Here is a 17,838-nt window from a genome sequence, read left to right as displayed (position 1 = left end):
CAACAAGAAACTGTTGAGCTTGAATTAATATGCAAACTAGACACCATTAAGTTGGGTTTGAATAGAGACTGGGAGCGTCTGGGTCATTACACATATTGAATCTATTTCCCCATGTTAAGTATCCTCACACCTTCTTGTCAACTGTCTAAATGGGCCACCTTGATTATCACTACAAAAGTTTTTTTCTCCTGCTGATAATAGCTCATCTTAATTAATTAGCCTCTTACAGTTTGTATGGCAACTTCCACCTTCTCTGTATGTATATCTTCTTACTATATGTTCCATTCTACGCATCCGATGAAGTGGGCTGTAGCCCACAAAAGCTTATGCTCTAATAAATTTGTTAGTCTCGAAGGTGCCACATTTCAGAGTAACAGCCGTGTTAGTCTGTATTCGCAAAAAGAAAAGGAGTACTTGTGGCACCTTAGAGACTAACCAATTTATTTGAGCATGAGCTTTCATGAGTTACAGCTCACTTCATCGGATGCATGCCGTGGAAACTGTAGCAGACTTTATATATACACAGAGAATATGAAAAAATACCTCCTCCCACCCCACTGTCCAGCTGGTAATAGCTTATCTAAAGTGATCACCAGGTGGGCCATTTCCAGCACAAATCCAGGTTTTCTCACCCTCCACCCCCCCACACAGATTCACTCTCCTCAGATTCACTCGCCACAAGTACTCTTGTTCTTTTTGCAGATACAGACTAACATGGCTGCTACTCTGAAACCTGTTGTAATGCAGACAGGATCTTGGCCTTAAAGGTCTCATCTATTCAGACATTGCAGAAGATTCGGGGGGATTGTGCTTCCTTGTCTGCTGTTTAGTTGTTTGTGCTCAGAAAATTCACTATTCAAACTGCTTATCTGTTCTGAGAAAGAGTTAAATTTATGAATATTGCCAGGCAATTTGAACAACTTGTAAATACAATACCACGCATCCTTGATCAGTGCTCTATTCTTCCCTTGCTGCATGACCAGAACTTGAAGAACATTGTCACAGATCTGATGGAGAGCAAGGTCGCCTGTATGCATGAGGAACACCACAATCATTCTCTGAATTGCACAGTGAAATTAACAAGACACAAACTTACATTCACTCAGTTTAGCTGGGCTTAACCACTCCTTCACTATCTCCTTCGAAGGATTTGCCTCACCCCCCTCCAGCTTTTTGGGGGGTTCCCTGGGGCTCTGTCCTTGGTCCCCGTCTCCTTCTTCCTCTATACCTTATCTCTGGGTAATCTCAGGCACAAACACAAATATAAGCTATTCTATGACTCACAGATTTACCTCTACTCCAAACTATCTTGGCCTGTCTCTGACACCTACTTATCAATGTCTAGTGTCAGCTCAAGATCACCATAGCTAAAACGGAGCTCCTAATCCACCTTGCCCCCCAGCCCCCTTTCCTCAATCACTATGGACAATACACCATCCTGCCTGTCACTCGGGAGCATACCCTGGGTATCCAACTCAGATCCCTTAGGTCCTCACATCCAAATTATGTCTAAATCTTGCAGATGCTCTCTGCATACAATCTCTGAGATACAGCCTGTCCTATAGAAACACAGCATCAGAAATGTAGGGCCCGAAGGGACCTAAGAGGTCATCTAATCCTGGTCTCTGCACTGAGGAAGGACCAAGTAAACCCAGATCATCCCTGACAGGAGTTTGTGCTGTTAAAAACTTCCAACGATGGGGATTCCACAACCTCCCTTGGAAGCCTGTTCCAGAGCTTAACTACTCTAAGAGCTAGAAAGATTTTCCTAATATCTAACCTAAATCTCCTTTGCTGCAGATTAAAGCCATTACTTCTTGTCCTATCTTCAGGAGCGAACAACCGATTATTGTCCTCTAACATATTTGAAGACTTATTTAGGTCCCTTCCTCAGTCTTCTTTTCTCAAAATTAAACATGCCTAGACTCTCTCCAATCTAACCACATCTTTCCTAAAGTATGACGTCCAGAATTGGACACTCCAGTTGAGGCCTCACCTGTGTCAAATAGAGCAGGACAATTACTTCCTGTGTCTTACATATGACACTTCCTTCAATACATCCCCGAATTATATTAGCCTTTTTTAGATCTGCATTGCACTGTTGACTAATAGTCAATTTGTGAGCCACTAAAATCCCAATTCTTTTCAGCAGTACTAACACCTAGCTAGTTATTCCCCATTTCGTAGTTGTGCTTTTGATTTTTCCTTCCTAAGAGTACTACTTTGCACTCTCATGTAAAACTCTCATCCAGGTTCACATCTCTGTTACTGAAACATCCTTCTCTCTGGCCTTACAAATGCAATCTTATCCCACTTGTATCCATTCAGAACACTGCTGCCAAATTCAGTCTCCTAGCCTCTCACTTTGACCACATCACCACCCCCACCCCCTTTTGCATCCCTCCACTGGCTCCCCCTTCTCTTTGCATTAAACGTAAGCTACCGGTCTTCACTTTCAACACCCTTCATGGCCCACCCCACCTGACCAGTCATCTCTTATTCACTATTAAAATGGCGACTCAAGCATCCAATTGGTCCATATCATTCTCCATCCCCCACTTGATACATTTTAAAACAAACACCTTTGTGCTTTCGCTGATGCTGTCCCTCATGCTTGGGAGGAGCTCCCTGAAAACATCTGCAAAACTAACTCATCCTCCTTCAAACTCTCCTTTTCCAGGATGCCTCCAAAAAATTTGACATTGGTTAGGATGCTGGTGTGCTGAGACCATGGCATATCATGCTGACCTACTGTCTTACTGTTTCCTTGTACTACCCCATCACTCTGTCTCCATCTGCTGTTTCTTGTCTTATACTCAGATTGCAAGCTCGTGGGGGGTCAGGGACCATCCTTTTGTTCTCTGTTTGTACAGTGCCTAGCATACTGAGGTCATGGTCGATGACTAGGACTCCTAGGCACTACAGTAATATAAATAAATAAATAAAGATTTCTTTTCAGAAGGCAGCCTGTGGCAATAGAGTGAAGAGAATCCATTTGTGCGTTAGTAAAGACTTTCTATAAAGCACATATTTCATATTCTGACACCTGTAACCCCTAATTTTGGAATTGGCAACTCACCAGGGTCTCCAGGACTACAGCTGCTTTCTATAAACTGGAGGAGACCGCAGACATTTTCATCTTTAAAAGAGGGGGGACTACACTTCCCAGAATGTGAAACTTCATTTTGGTCCAATGGCCCTCTACTTGAATCATGATGCAGTAGCTCGTGCTGCGACGTAGTGTCCTTCCAGGCCACCCTGCTGCATTAAAATGAGCGTGGCCATGGACAGTAGTTGGCCCGGGAGCCACTCCTGGTCTTTGCCCACCAAGAAACCTATTGTGCATTATACAGCTGAGGTGGTAATGCCAAGCCCAAGTAAGCTTACATCTTTGGTCAAGTTTTCCAAAGCTGAGGTATGCACAAAGCGTCAGGGACTGCGAGCATGGATTCAGAGTGGCTTTGGAACCCTGGCCCATGGCGCCTCCAGCACACTGTGCACTGGCTTCAAGGCCGTTCGTGGGCACAAGGCACTCAGCTGTCTGACTACTCAAGGCAAACTCATAGCTCATTCTCCCCTCCCCCGGCAGGGCTATCACAGAACCCACTCTGAAACAGTGGCACCCTGTAGACCCCTGCACAGTAGAACAGTCCATGTCCCTCCTCACCTCATACTACGCTCTAGCTTAAATTCCTCTCCTCTCAGGGGGGAGGGTACAAGTCCATAACCACTGACAATCTTGTGAGAGGCACAGGGGGATCACAGGTGCATTCTGATGCGCAGGCAGCTAGTGCAACTTCTCTTGCCAGCAGCTAAGGCTTACATCAAAGCACCCTCCTAAGGGGCAGCCTTACTGAGGAACAGGAACTTGGTGGGGCACAAATTGCAGAAGCTGCTCTACCCTCAGCCCAGCAGTGAATCGAATTCCAATCTCCTTCCTGACTGACTACACCCCAGGAAGCAGCCTGGAGTTCAGATCCCAGAAGGGCCTGCAGGAGAAGCATTTCTCACACCTCACCGCTGCACTGAATTTCTTGCATGGAGACAATTTGGGGAGGCAGCAAATTCCATGACAGTAAACAGGGGAAAAAAGGGATCTCTCCCACCAAATGTATCCTAGAATCTGAACTATTCCCTGCTGGGCAGAGCCCTGACACATCTATTCCTTGTCCTGCTCTACAGTAATAAGACTCAGCTACAGAAGTAATGCAAGCTGGGTTAGTGCTGTAGGGGCTGACAGACCCCAGTTACAAACAAGAGCAGTCAAATGTGTGTTTTCCTTCATCCCATCAAGTCTCTTTGTAAATGCCCAAAATAAGCAGGGCCGACACCAGGTGGGGTCTAGCCAGAAAGACATTCAGAGGCTGGGCAGTGGCACCCAGGGCTGGCTTGCAAACCATAAGGCTGTCTCCCCTGATTTGGATGTGGATTTCCTAGCGAAGCCGGGAAGGTGGAGATTAAGTTAGAGGACAGCAGAGGAAATTTACTACATTGCTTACGTCCCTCTGGGACAACTAAATTTTAAATCCCATCAGGCTTTAAAATTGCCTGTCTTGGACAGGTTGTAACAAGTACTAAAGAATATTTAACGGCTGGCTAACCCCAAATGTTACCCACGAAACATTGTTCTGCCCTTAATGCAGACTAGCTTTACTTCACTTCTTCTGGGCTGTAAATTATCTACATACAGTCACTAGTGGGAAGACATATTTCTGAGCTGAAACAATTATATAGTACATTAAAGAGCGTCTTTGGGCTTCCTGGCCTCCTCCAGCCACAGTCTTTGATGCACATGTTGCCTTGGTTCTATTAGCAGGCTGCAAGATGATGCCAAAGTTATCTCCAGTGCACACACTGCCTCAGGACACCACAGCAAGCTCTTATCCGTCTCATAAGCCTTTAAAGTTACCACTAAACAAACCTACTCACCTGAGGATTTTAAATTTAGTCCTACCGCTGTTAGTAGCCAGAGATTATATCCTTTTTCCAATTCTATATGAAACTCTCATGAGGGCTGGCCCAATGATCCAGTGGCAGTGCAGAAATCAAGACCAAAGTCTGTCTCCTAGAAGTCTCCGATTACTCTCTAGCAACTACAGGCCCTGAAAAGACTCATGTCCAGTCTTCCAAAGACAGAGGAACGGTTGCTACGATGTGGGGCCTTTCAGTATACTGAGGAAAAATGGAGTGTGGTGAGGGGGAGTGAGGTGAAAATTGAGGTCCCAGAGGACTCTCACAGAGTTTCTTGTGGGGATGGCTGGGTAGGCTGCGGGGAGAAAGAGGGAAAACAGGAACAAAGTGTAAAGCACTTGGCTTTGAGAAACTCTCTGCTGAAGAGATGCAGCTGCTTCTGCTCGCCCTACGACACACGCTCAATACAGCAGCTGAGCAAGTAGAACATAACAGAAAAGTACTCTTCTGGATACATCTACACTGCAATTACCCCCCACCCCCAGCTGGCCTGTGCCAACTGACTTGCGTTTGTGGGGTTCAGGCTAAGGGGCTTTTTAAATTGCAGTGTAGGAATTTGGGCTCAGGCTGCGCTCTGACCTTGCGGGGTCTTAAAGCATGGGCTCAGCCCGAGAGTCTACACACAATTAAACCACCTGCAGCCCGAGTCAGCTGGCATGGGCCAGCCAATGGTTTTTACTTGCTGTGTAGAGGTACCCTCTGGGTGAGTGATATATCTGCTATGTCAGAACAAGGCCCAGTGAGGCCACATTGACACCTGAGAACTCTGAAAAAGAGTCCAACTTTTAATGGCAGGGTCCCTCTCCCTACAGGTGTTCAAGAGCCACAGATTTCACCCGTCACGTGCAGTGGGATCTAGAGGAGACACTATCTGAGTTGGAGGCTTAGAGGGTTGCAGGACAGGGAGCATTGTGTGAGCTGCAGCTTGATGCAGTAGGAGACACTGGCAAGGGGAGGGGGATAATGGAGTTCACGTCAATAGGGAAAAAGAGAAAATACTTAAACATGAGGAGAATGGTAAAGCAACATGACCGATAAGGGTGAAAATGCATGTTTAAGAAGCTGAATCTTTATGGAGGCAGAAAAGGCCTCATCCCTGGCTGAAAGAAAGTAATACTAACCATCCATTTCTACCAGCAGCTGGTTTAAGGTCTGCTCCTCCTCAGTGTTGGAAAAGCCGGACATGTTGGTTGAGCGTTTCTTACCCACAGCATCTATTTCATCAATATACACAATACACGGGGCACGAGCCCTGGCTTCTTTGAAGAGGCTCCTTACACGAGCAGCTCCAAGACCTAGAGAAGGGCAAAGGGTAAGATGAAGAGAGAGTTGCAGGAATCAATCCTTACTTGCTATGCATTTTAATTATCTGTAGTACAGTTGTACCCAGAGGCCCCAACCGAGATAGTGCCCAGGCCCTGTACACACACAGGAAATGACAGTCCCTGCCCTGAGAAGCTTACAGTCTAAAAAGGCAAGGCACACAAAGGCTGGGAGGGAAAAGTGGTACAGAGAAACACTTGTCCTAGGTCCCCTCATGGGTTAGGCACTAGAGCCCAGGTACCCTGAGTCCCCATCCACTGGATCACACGGCCTCTTAAGCTGAACTCAGTATGTTAGTCTGTCTGCGCAACTGCTCTAGGAAAGCTCCGCACCCAACTGCAAACAAGCACACCTGCTCCTTTCACAGGGTTAGGGGTTTAAATGCTTAGCTACATTAGCAAACTGCATGCAGCCCCTGTGCTGTGCTTTAAGGACTGGGTGCAGCTATATGTCGTTCCAGCATTCTCCATTGGAAAGAGCGTTATACTCATGCACTGGGAATCCAGGGGATACATACGAAGAGGGCAGCCTCAACGGGAGTGATTTAGGTTTTTGAACGACGAGACAAGAGAACATATGTAAAGGCAGGGAAGTCAGTGAATGGATGGTTATAGAGTAAGGGCTCTACCCCAAAGAGCATGTGTGGTGTGTGGGTATTATTAGAAACAAACAAAGATGCATGGGAGTTCCCACACCACATCCTAGGTAGTAAGGAACGTTCCCGAAGGGTCTGAGGAAACCAGACTCTCTCGGATGAAGGCTTGCTGTAGACAACACGACAAAGAACTCTCTTCTAAACAGATGAACAGGTGAGAGGGAAGGAGTTTACATTCCCGTAGCTGCACTAATGGCACTGTCTACTGATGACAAAGTGTTTTATACCCTCTGCAGAAACACTCAGTCCTGCTCAAACACTCCCCATGCAAAGACAACTAGGAGTTCAGGTTCTTGTCACAGACATGGATAACGCTTACTCTAGACGGCAGCAACTTTGTGTGCTCCCACCACAGATTGCTTTACATCTTCTCTTTTCTTCCTAACAGAAGGTCAGAGGACTTACCTCCTATTACCTCCACAAACTCAGAGCCAGCCATTGCCAGGAACGGCACTTGTGCCTCTGTAGCCACTGCCTTTGCCAACAAGGTCTTTCCACAGCCTGGTGGTCCAAGTAACAAGGCACCTTTGGGCACTTTGGCCCCAAGCTGGAGGTAGCGCTCTGGGCTCTAGAATTACAACACAATTCCATCAGGTATCTGGCCTCACGAGCAGTGTTTCCAGAAGAAAAGACTTGTGCAGAGGTTCACTGGATGCTTTTCCCAACATACGTAACAGTAGCAGCAGCTGCCGGCTCGGGACTCATGTGAACAGCAGTCTGTCCTTTCTCCCCCAGGAACCAGACAATACAGAGTCTGGCTTTTGCCGTCACTGACCAAAGCCTTGGAAGACCGTCAGCTTGTTAAAACGGAGGCTGCTCAATATCCCCACAGGACAAAGAAGAAGAATGAGCCCTACGCCCCAGGCTGCCAGACTATTCCAGGGTACCACTGGTAAATGCAACAGCACTCTTATTTTGTTTCTCTCTTTTCGGGTGGAGGAAAGGCAGAGGAGGGGATTACAGGACACTTGAAGCACGGCAGGCACCAGGCATCTCATTCACAAAGGACAGGAGCCACAAGCCAACCTGATCTTGAGTCAAACACTCTCTTTCAGCAGAGAGAATCTCCACAACCTCCTCTTGTCTCTAGTGCATGCACCAGATTTATGCAGATAAGAAAGCTAGTAACAGCTGGAATCACATTGCATTCACATGGGCTGTCTGGCAGATTTGCTCCCTCCACTTCCACCTCTGTTTGTACCAAGCATATTTGAGGCTCTTACCTTCAGATAATCCACAAATTCCTTGACCTCCATTTTGGCCTCGTGCATTCCTGCTACGTCCTTGAAGCTGATCCCTTTCCCAGACTTCCCATCCACAATGGTAAAACGAGCCATTTTCAGCTGGTTCTGTGGAGGACAGCACACTCTGAATTCTAAGGGCACAGTACTGATGAGGGAGATGGGGGGGGAGGCCCCCACACTGGATAGGCTGTGCAAGATCAGGCAGTGGAATACCCTTTTTTTTTTTTTTGAATGGGAGGAGGCATAATATATGAATGTGATCTTCCCATATGAAGTGCATTACAATGCCCACTGTCTCTCTTGTTGTTGTAACAGAGCAGAATGATTCTAGGCCCCATGTTCAGTAATGTACTTTCATGAAAAGGTTTCCTCCCGTGGATGCTGGGGGGTACTGTGACTCAACAACTTAATTAACCAATGTTTTATTAGTAACAGGCATGGAGGAAACCTGCAGCAATTCCCCCCATACATCAACTGAGGGCATTTAATTCAAAATCTGTGCACATTACCCAAATCTCTACGGTTTGTCAAGAATCCCTGCTCTCCAATTCTTATTGACCCTAGTCCTTAGTATAGCTGAGCTGGTTACTATTGGTACAGTTTGAAGAAATAATGGGAATTGATGGTTATTTATCATCCACACTGTTATAAACACACAAACCCCACCATCACCGGGTGCTGCTGCAACAGTTACTGTTCCAAGACAGTCCAGGAATGGAACTATAGGCTCTCAAGTAGACCAGGGCCCACATTTTAGCCTCCTGGTGCGTGTTAAGCCACAGTGACAGTCAAAACAACAATTTAGTTAAATACCCTCCTTGTAACTGCTTATTATGCTCTGCTGAAAACAGCCACTAAGACTTTATTTATTTATTTTTAAGAGGAAAAAACGTTGAAAGCAGTTCAGGCCCTCAGACCTGCCGGCTTCTTCAAGCGAAAAGAGTTAAACACGGTGGAGCTAATTATGCTCACTTCCACAAAGACAGGATCTAGCCCTTAAAGCCCCCCTAACACTCAAAGCTTTCTAAAGCACTTCGTTCCATTCAAGCAGTTACACTTCACTCCATAAAAAAAGTCACCCAGAGCAAGATGAAGGTTGCACAGGAAGGGGCTGCTGGGAACCACCTTAATGGGCGATTTAGGGTCTCCACTCTTTTCATCCAGAAGCCCCCTCAGTTACTGCTCCTGCACGTGAGCACTTATGCAAGTTGCCTCAGCTGATTGAGAGGCAGGGATTTGATTGATGTTGCAAGCAGGGTATGGGCGGGGAGACGCCAGCCCATAATGAAATCCAGAATTTGAGCAGATTTTAAAAATCAAGAAGTTATTTTGCAAAACCCAGAGATTCCTACTCCTGGCTGTATGGGAGACTTGTTGGCAGGACAAAACGAAATACACCATTTGCAGCTGCAACTCATTAGTGAGTTTTGAGAATAGCATAGTAAACGGCACTGGAAATTCACTGAGCTCAGCCCTTCCTGCAGTCAGGGAAAGAGGGCCTCAAGTGAAACCAGTTACTGTACAATCTAGTCAGCTGATCAGGAAAAGATGCAAGATATGACAGGACCGCACAGTCCCTGGCATCAGCTAATTCTTGTCCTCTGTTGACTTTATCGGGGAAAGAGCAGGAAATTGCGCCAGCACAAAATGAGACTAACCAAGAGCTTTAAAACAACTATTATACAGGACCTAAACTACTTACAAAAGCGCTGAATCCTCCTTCCCTTCCTGCCATCCCAGCAAGGCGGAAGATGTACCACAATATGGCTACACCAACAGCTGCCATTCCCAGGGCATAAAGGGCACTGAAAAGAGGACAGCTAGTTAAGTACAAATTTAAGCATCTAGCCATGAGATAGTTATTAAATTAGTAAACATTACCCAACTGTTATCTGTTTTCAGGATTTTAAAGGTCCTGGCAGTGAGGCTAGCAGTGCAGCTATAGGGTGAGGAGTGACTGAGGATGTTGTACATTTTGTAGTGATGATCAAGGTGGGCCATTTCCAGCAGTTAACAGAAACGTCCGAGGAGCGGGGGGAATAAACATGGGGAAATAGTTTTACTTTGTGTAATGACACATCCATTCCCAGTCTCTATTCAAGCCTAAGTTAACTGTAAACAGTTTGAAAATTAATTCCAATTCAGCAGTCTCTCGTTGGAGTCTGTTTTTGAAATCTTTTTGTTTTAATATTGCAACCTTCAGGTCTGAGATCGCGTGACCAGAGAGACTGAAGTGTTCTCCGACTGGTTTATGACTGTTATAATTCTTGATGTCTGGCTTACCATCTCTTTCAGAGTTATATCTGCTCATAACAACAAATGGGCTAGATCTTCACAGACTCTGAGCTGATCCAGCATAGCCAACCTGATGGTGAACAGGCAAAGGTGGCAGCCAAGGGCCAATTTGGCTCCCAGTGTAAATCAGAGTCACCTCAGGGCTGCTCTAATCTATGCTGGCTGGCAATGGTCCCCAGGGGACATTACAGAGCCAAGGATTGCTGGCACGCAAGGCACTCTGGTCAAATCTCTTACATGCCCACTATGCCAGAAGCAGGTAGAGCAGCGACCAGCATTGCCAGGGGAATTTGCAGATGCACCCTTAGGACAGCTGCCTGGCCTCTTTGTGCTGCTGATCCGCATGGCGGGCCCAAACACTACAGCTCCAATGCAGCTCCAGGCACATAAACTAGAGTTTACTCTGCCTCCTACATCAGCAACAAGATTCTCCATTAAGTTCCAACTACGGAATCTTTTTGGCAGTAAGAGGAAGGATGGTCCAGTAATTTGGGACTTATGAGACCCCAGTTCAAGTCCCTGCTCTGCTAGAGACTTCCTGTGTGACCTTGGGCAAGTTACTTAACCTCTCTGTGCCTCAGTTCCCCCATCTGTAACATGGGAGTAATAGCCCGCCCTACCTCTCAAGAGGATAAATACATTATGATTGTATGGCCGTCAGGTAGTATGGTAATGGGGGGCCACAGAAGTATCATACATGGAGAAATAAGAGGCAGAAAGAATGCAGCTGGGTTGATAGACCTTAATCTGCAGTGCTGGCAGTTAAGAAGTCAAATTTGACTTGTCAACTGAGCAAACAAGGCGTTGATCCTGCAAGGTACCAAATGCTCTGTTCTCTGAAAGAAGCAAATTTGAGTTGCCAGCGCTCAGCACTTTACCAGATCAGGCTCTAGGTCTTGAAGCCACTGAGAATACGGAACCCCACAAGATCACCTTTAGAAAGTCTATTTTCACAGCAGAACCAGAGCAGAGCAGTTTTGAAAGGTAAAGAACAGCTAGAAGTTCAGACTCCCGGGGGGCTAGTATACAAAAATTGTAAATCTACAAATGTGAGGTAGAGATCTCAGGCCTTATGATCAAAAACTAAAACCAAATTGCTGAATCTTGAAACATTTATTCAAGCAAATTGCCAGCTCTAGGACTTGGCAGCACAACACAAGACCACACCCAGGTTTCTCTTTTATATGAAGCATTTTCTAATACCTTCATAAAAAGTATGTTTGGCATCCAGGGTGAAAGTTCCAGGAGAGGAAGTTACACATCATAGCCAACCATGATTGCTAAGGGAAAGATATGTCTGGTCTGCTGCGCTTCACAAACCACTGAGAACAGAACCCTTGCACACCCATTTAATGCTGCCACCATGATACTAGTTGCAAGTATGTGGCTAGGGAATGCTGAAAGACAGCTCTGGCTCCTCTGAACCAGCAAGGTAGCTTGAAACACCATGCCTTCTTTTTGGAGAGGGGACCTCTTGGGTTGGCAGATACAGGATTGCAACACTACACATCTTTGTTGGTGGATTAGAGAGAATACACAATTAAGAATACTCCCTATGGTGGAGTCTCCACACATACTCTTACGGAAATCTTCCCTGTACAACACCATATCTCCTCTCAGGGACAGAGGTGCTTCTGGACTCATTCAAATCCCCAGTGAGTGGGCTTTATAAATCTGTTTTTCATTCTGGATTCCATAAATCTCGGTTTGCAAGAGCTGCCAGTTGTAACAGAAGGACAAATAAACCACAGCAGCAGAAAACAGACCACAAAATGTTGGTGCTAGTGTTTGAAAACACAAAATAAATTCCAGCCAGCAGTTGATTGACAGATTTCTTCCTTCTTTTGCTCTTTGCTCACTCACCTGTTAGAGGCGCATATTAGAATTAAAACATTAACCTTTGCTGAATTGTTTTGACAAAGGATCCTCGTTTTGGATAACAAAAAAAGTCTATAAATGTAATAGGAATACTCACTTCTCATTGACATTTTGTGTCTTATCATTAAAGCTGTTTTGCTCAGCATGTGGCTGTAAATCTGAGTCAGTGTCAGACCCGGTTATCTGTCTGAACTGCAGCGCCTTTTGTAGTGGGTTAAAGCTAAGAATATATTTTTATAACCTGGCTCACTTCAAAATAAACCAGTCTCAATTTTAAAGCATTATAAAATGGGGAAGGCTCATTATGGATCTAGCATTCCCTCCAATGGGTAATTTAAACGAGGGACCAATATCATGTTTGTTGAGCCCACTGTGTTATGGGTTTTATCATGGTTTGCGCTATAATAATTGATTAAAGACATAGTGCTCAATTAGGAAAACTACTGTTACAAAAATCCATAGTGACTGATAATGGATTTTTCTCAGATGTGCAGATTCTATTCTGCATGCCAACAGAAGGAGTTTTTCTGCAGGCACAGCACCACCTCCTCCCCGAACCACATTAGTTAAGTGACAAAAGCACTTTGTCAGCATAGTTGCATCTACACTAAAAACTTTTGCCAACACAGTTATGTCGATTAGGGGGCTGTTTTTTTACACACTGACTGACATAGCTATGATGACAAAAACTTGTAGTGTAGACCTGGCCTAAGTTTTAACATGTCTTTTAAAGACGGGGCTACTTCTGAAGGGCACACGTGAGCTCTTCAGGGCAGGGACCATCTCTTTGTTATGTGTGTGTACGGTGCCTTGCACTGCAAGGCCCTGATCCCTGACTGGGGCCCCAGGCACTACCACAGTACAAATAAGTGATCAGTTAACATCATACTTTCCAAAAAAGCCTGTGCGTTTGTAGGAGACTGGGATCCTGTCCTTCACATCAATATTCAACTCCTCCTCCGCTGCTCGCAGCTTCTCTTCAAACTTGTCAATATTTGCCACCTGCATCCTGTACATCAGGGCAAGCCTCTGGGGACATGAAATCAAGAGAACCATATTGCAGAGTGAGGATAAAGCAGAAACTAGGTCACCTATCTGCAGTGGATAGTTAGAATAAAGGCCTCTCTAAATTATGGGTTACCCTCTTGCCAGAAATACCAGTGGAGCGTGAGAAAGTGGCTATGGGACCAGAAGTCAGGACTAAAGGAGAAAACACTTCTTTTAAAGTTACAATGACTTTGCTGTGAATTTTTAAGGACAAAATCTGCTGAAATCCAGCAAAGAAGTTAGTCTCTGCAGACAAGGAGATGCAAGGACTTTGTACACAAGTCAGAGGATAGATTTAATCCTTGAAAAGTTCACATTTACTGATACCTTGAGCCTGCACTTGCTCTTGCACTTGCTCTGCACATGAGGATCTCAGAAATCCACAGGAATCGAGTTTCTTGTGCTTAATGTAGATTTCTTAGATACCATCTGCACCCCACATAGACAGTAATGGCTTTCAGCGATCAGAAGTTATCCAACTAAATAATAGGCCAATCACCAGAGAAATAATTTACTGTCTCGCCAGTTTCGGTTTCTCAGTGGTGACAAGCCCAGCAGCCTGTGTCCTAACATGCACTCACACTTCTTTTAGTTTTAAAAAGAAACAAAAAGGCATGTATTATTAGTGCTTGTCAAACATCTGGAACCAGCTTCCACACTGGTTGCTTTGAATATTATGTTTTTCCTAAGCCAGCCAGTGGTAAAAAATTACTACCAATTCCTAGCTCCATGAATCATCTAAAATTGTGCTGATATTAGGGATAATTTTTTTAAAAATCTAACTTTTCCAAAATCTGCAATGGATTTTCTGACTTCCTCCCAACCAGTGGGGATGGGGGAGATTCAGACAATATTCTTTATAAAACAAACAAAAAAAAGAGACTGATTCATTTCTCAGTTGGTATAATTGACAAGAGTCACACAGAACTTCAAAGACAAGGAGGAGAAGGAAATCAGTAATGAACAAAACAGCAGCTGGGGCTTTAATGGAAATACATTTAAGAAACTCTTCCCAACAGCTTAATCTGGAATTATTCATTCTAATTGTACAAAGACACTCACAGGCCGTCCAAATACAACAGCTCCTGGGTGCAGATAAATTTGCACAATATCACTCTCTGGAACCACCTGAATGCTCTGGACCTCCCCCTTCGCCAGCATCTCATTCACAAAGTCATTCCAGGAAATGTTGACCCCGCTGATGGTCAGTGAATTTAGCAGGCTCATAATGACAGCTATCAGGAAGAGCGTCCGCAAACGCTCACGATACATCTGATCTTCCCGTTCCTTGCGTTTCTTTTCCTCTTTATAAAAAAGAAGAGATATGAGAGGAGAGACAGGGGAGTATATAATGATTAAGCTCTGTGATCCAGAGAATAGAAAATTACACAACAGACCAAAAATTGACCAGCTACATAGTTTGGTATGAGTCCTAAATTTGATTGGTCTAGGAAAGCTATACTCGGAAGCAGCATTGAGTTTGCTGCGAGGTCTTGTAAGGCCAGTTTTCCAGATGAGCTGAATGAAGTCCAAGGTCACATGTCTTGTCCAAGGTCACAAAGTGAGCCAGTGTTTTAGGTCACATTACAATCCAGGACCTTGCTGGCTCCCAGATCTTGTCAGACCGCAAGGCCTCCTCTTCTCCACATGTTAAACAGTATCAACTCAAAAGCCTGTTTATTAAAGTACATGCAGTCAGATCCAAAATTAACAGTTGCTAGGAAGGAGGCAAAGTTTGCATTCTATTAGCTAGCAAATATTTGCTTGTATCATGGAGTCTGTTTTAGCTGCTGCCACGTTCAGCAGCTCCCCAGTGCCCCAACAGCCTAAGCAGAGAGACTGTGTGCACTGGATACAAGGGAAGGTCAAGTTTTTCACTTCAACTGTCAATTCAGTAAGAAGAGGAAATGAAGTGGCACAAAGAGCCAAAAATTTACTTTTGGAAGCTGCCCTCAGAAATCAAATTCTTCATCTCCATACTGGATAATCTCAAACACATTTTGGAAAACTTTGATCAGCGGCTTGTTTTTATTTAAATCTAATCCTAGTCCAGAAGGCTTTAGAGGGTCAAAATCCATTAACTAGTTAGTGAAAAGTCAATTCATCAAGAATCCCAGCCTACTCTAAACTGAGGAACCATTTCAGCTGCCTGGATGTAACCATTTCAGCGGCCTAATACATGTATAGATCAAACAAAACCACTGGAGCATCATTACTGGAATCAAACGAAAGGCTTTGACTACAGTAACCCCCTCCATATATTGCATTTTTCTATACTGTAACAAACCAGTGGCCCAACTAGTCTGGTTGCTGCTGGCTGGAAATGCTGAAAATGCTGGAAATTTTGAGAGAATGAGTAAAACCCACCACAATGTTCTTGGCCAGTTGTGCAGTAATACAGCACAAATCACTTCCTGACCAGCTCTTGATCAACTGATGTCCTAAACCAAAAAAGGTTGACAACATTTACACTATACAGAATAATAAAATGATTATTAATATTACACAAGCATCTAATAGAGGCATCTAATCTGCACTGCATCTTACTAAACTATTAGTCTCAATAATATCCTGCAACAGTGAGTTACACAGTTTAATTATATGTGGTGTAAAAAATGCTTTTTTAATAGACTACTGGAAGTTCTGTAGGTACCATAGATGGATTTGTTTCAATGACATGCTCACTTTTCATCTTACAATGCCAAAAACACCTAGTCAAGTAAGTAACTTTATAATGCAATTAGAAGGCTTGAGAACCACAGGAGAATCAATGACTTGTGTGTCTTAGTATTTGCATCTAACCTGTTTTTTACAATCCTGGCATTTTCCAGACTTCTTCAGAAGATTTAGAAGATTGCTGCCTTTAAAGGACTGTCAGGGCAGAATGTTTAATTTCAGTTGCTGACCATCATGTGATAAAAAAAGACAGTCCTCTCCCCATTTATATGGTCGAATCTGGATGTTCTTGATATACAATTTACCACCATTGGCACCATGACATACGTAAATACCATTCTACACATAGAAATAAATTAACTCTTCACCACTGGATTTTTAGAGTGTCTGCCTGCTGCAGCCCAGATTAGGTTTATTTGCAAATTCATAACAAAGACATCTACACTGGCATTTATCTCTAGCCACCAATTAGACCCTACACAACACAACAAAACCAAGGAAAAAAATATGACCCAGTCATCAGACCCCAGGAAGTCCTCTGTCCTTCAGATATGCAACATCATTTTTCACTTCTCCCTAGCTCTGTTCTATGTTTCCAACAGGAAAGGTCTGTGACTAAATAGAAACAATACAGCTTTTCAGATAAAGTCATAGTTTCAGAACACAGTGACAGCTCAGGATCTGTGTGCAGCTCATCCCCTTTTGTTCTTTCGTGCCATCTTCCCACCCAAGTTATCAGCTAGATCCAGCTACACTAAAATGAGTAAATTCATCACAATGCTATAATCTAACATCCAGCAACGTCATTAAAAGGAGAACAGCGTTAGCCAAGGATGATAGAAACCTTAAAGCTAGACGATATCCCGCTCCATTAAATGAGAACTATATAAACAGACAACAACTTTCCTTTCTACAAACAATGGAGGCAACTCTGGGAGAGGTGAACCCCCGCACAAAAGGAATCTAAGTGCAGCAAGGATGATTTTCAATGAGATCTCAGATGGAAAAGCAACACCCCAGGGAAATGCTGTTAAAGCACTTTTCCTTTCTAAGTTTCAGATGAAATCAAGACAGATGCATGAAATATTTTCCTTGATCAGAGTATGGGGCTTTCCTCATCTTTCTCTCTTCTCTTCTGAGAAGCGGCCATAATCTTGAGAACGTCACTGAAAAAAGATCATGTTGAAATCGGAACTTGCCATCAGACATGTTGCTATGATGAACATTTCTGGATTAATGCAAATTGGAAGCACCTTCACCCTCAAAACTGCAGCTGACCACTTTCAGATGACAATGCCTTAAAAAACTGGAAGAAAGACATTTATTGCTACGAGAGAACTTCTACCAGTCCATATTCAGGGAAAGCAGAGACAGCTATGCAATTCAAACTTCCTGATTTCTGTACCTCTATCATCCTGCTACTTTGGTTTGTCAGAAAATGCAATCACTTTCGCCATGCAGTATTCATATTACAATGTAAACTGCCCACAATAACTATTCAATCAATAAGTAATGGTAGCTGGAAGAGACACTTGCAAACAACCACTGTGGGAACACTTCCAGCTCTTTAGTCTCAAAGCCTTCATGAAGAAATGATTTGCCATTAACCCCGAATCTGAACTCAGTGATTAAAAGCTTGCAAGGGCTGTGGTGACAGTCCAAAGAGTTCTTTTTAATAATTACTGCAGAGACAGTCTTTCTGCTAGAGACACGGAGGAGAATTCCACCTCCCAAAGTCAAATTATCCAT

At 44.1% G+C, this 17,838-nt stretch overlaps 1 protein-coding gene across 4 annotated transcripts in view; it reads right to left on the bottom strand.

Annotated features, from left to right (window-relative positions):
• Nucleotides 1–17,838, bottom strand: part of SPG7 (SPG7 matrix AAA peptidase subunit, paraplegin) — a 47,551-nt gene that overhangs the window by 18,240 nt on the left and 11,473 nt on the right. For all 4 annotated transcript variants that reach the window (XM_048817191.2, XM_048817192.2, XM_048817190.2 and 1 more), the window contains exons 4-9: nt 14,476–14,717; nt 13,256–13,395; nt 9,896–9,998; nt 8,173–8,298; nt 7,355–7,517; nt 6,093–6,266 (exon numbers count right to left, since the gene is read on the bottom strand). In XM_048817191.2, coding sequence (XP_048673148.1) covers nt 6,093–6,266; nt 7,355–7,517; nt 8,173–8,298; nt 9,896–9,998; nt 13,256–13,395; nt 14,476–14,717 — 948 coding nt within the window. The remainder of the gene's footprint in view (nt 1–6,092; nt 6,267–7,354; nt 7,518–8,172; nt 8,299–9,895; nt 9,999–13,255; nt 13,396–14,475; nt 14,718–17,838) is intronic.

The sequence above is a fragment of the Caretta caretta genome, chromosome 12, assembly GCF_965140235.1.
Source record: "Caretta caretta isolate rCarCar2 chromosome 12, rCarCar1.hap1, whole genome shotgun sequence".
In the NCBI taxonomy this organism is placed as follows: Eukaryota; Metazoa; Chordata; order Testudines; family Cheloniidae; genus Caretta; species Caretta caretta.
The sequence above is the reverse complement of the archived record's forward strand: the minus strand, read 5'-3'. Positions and strand labels throughout refer to the sequence as shown.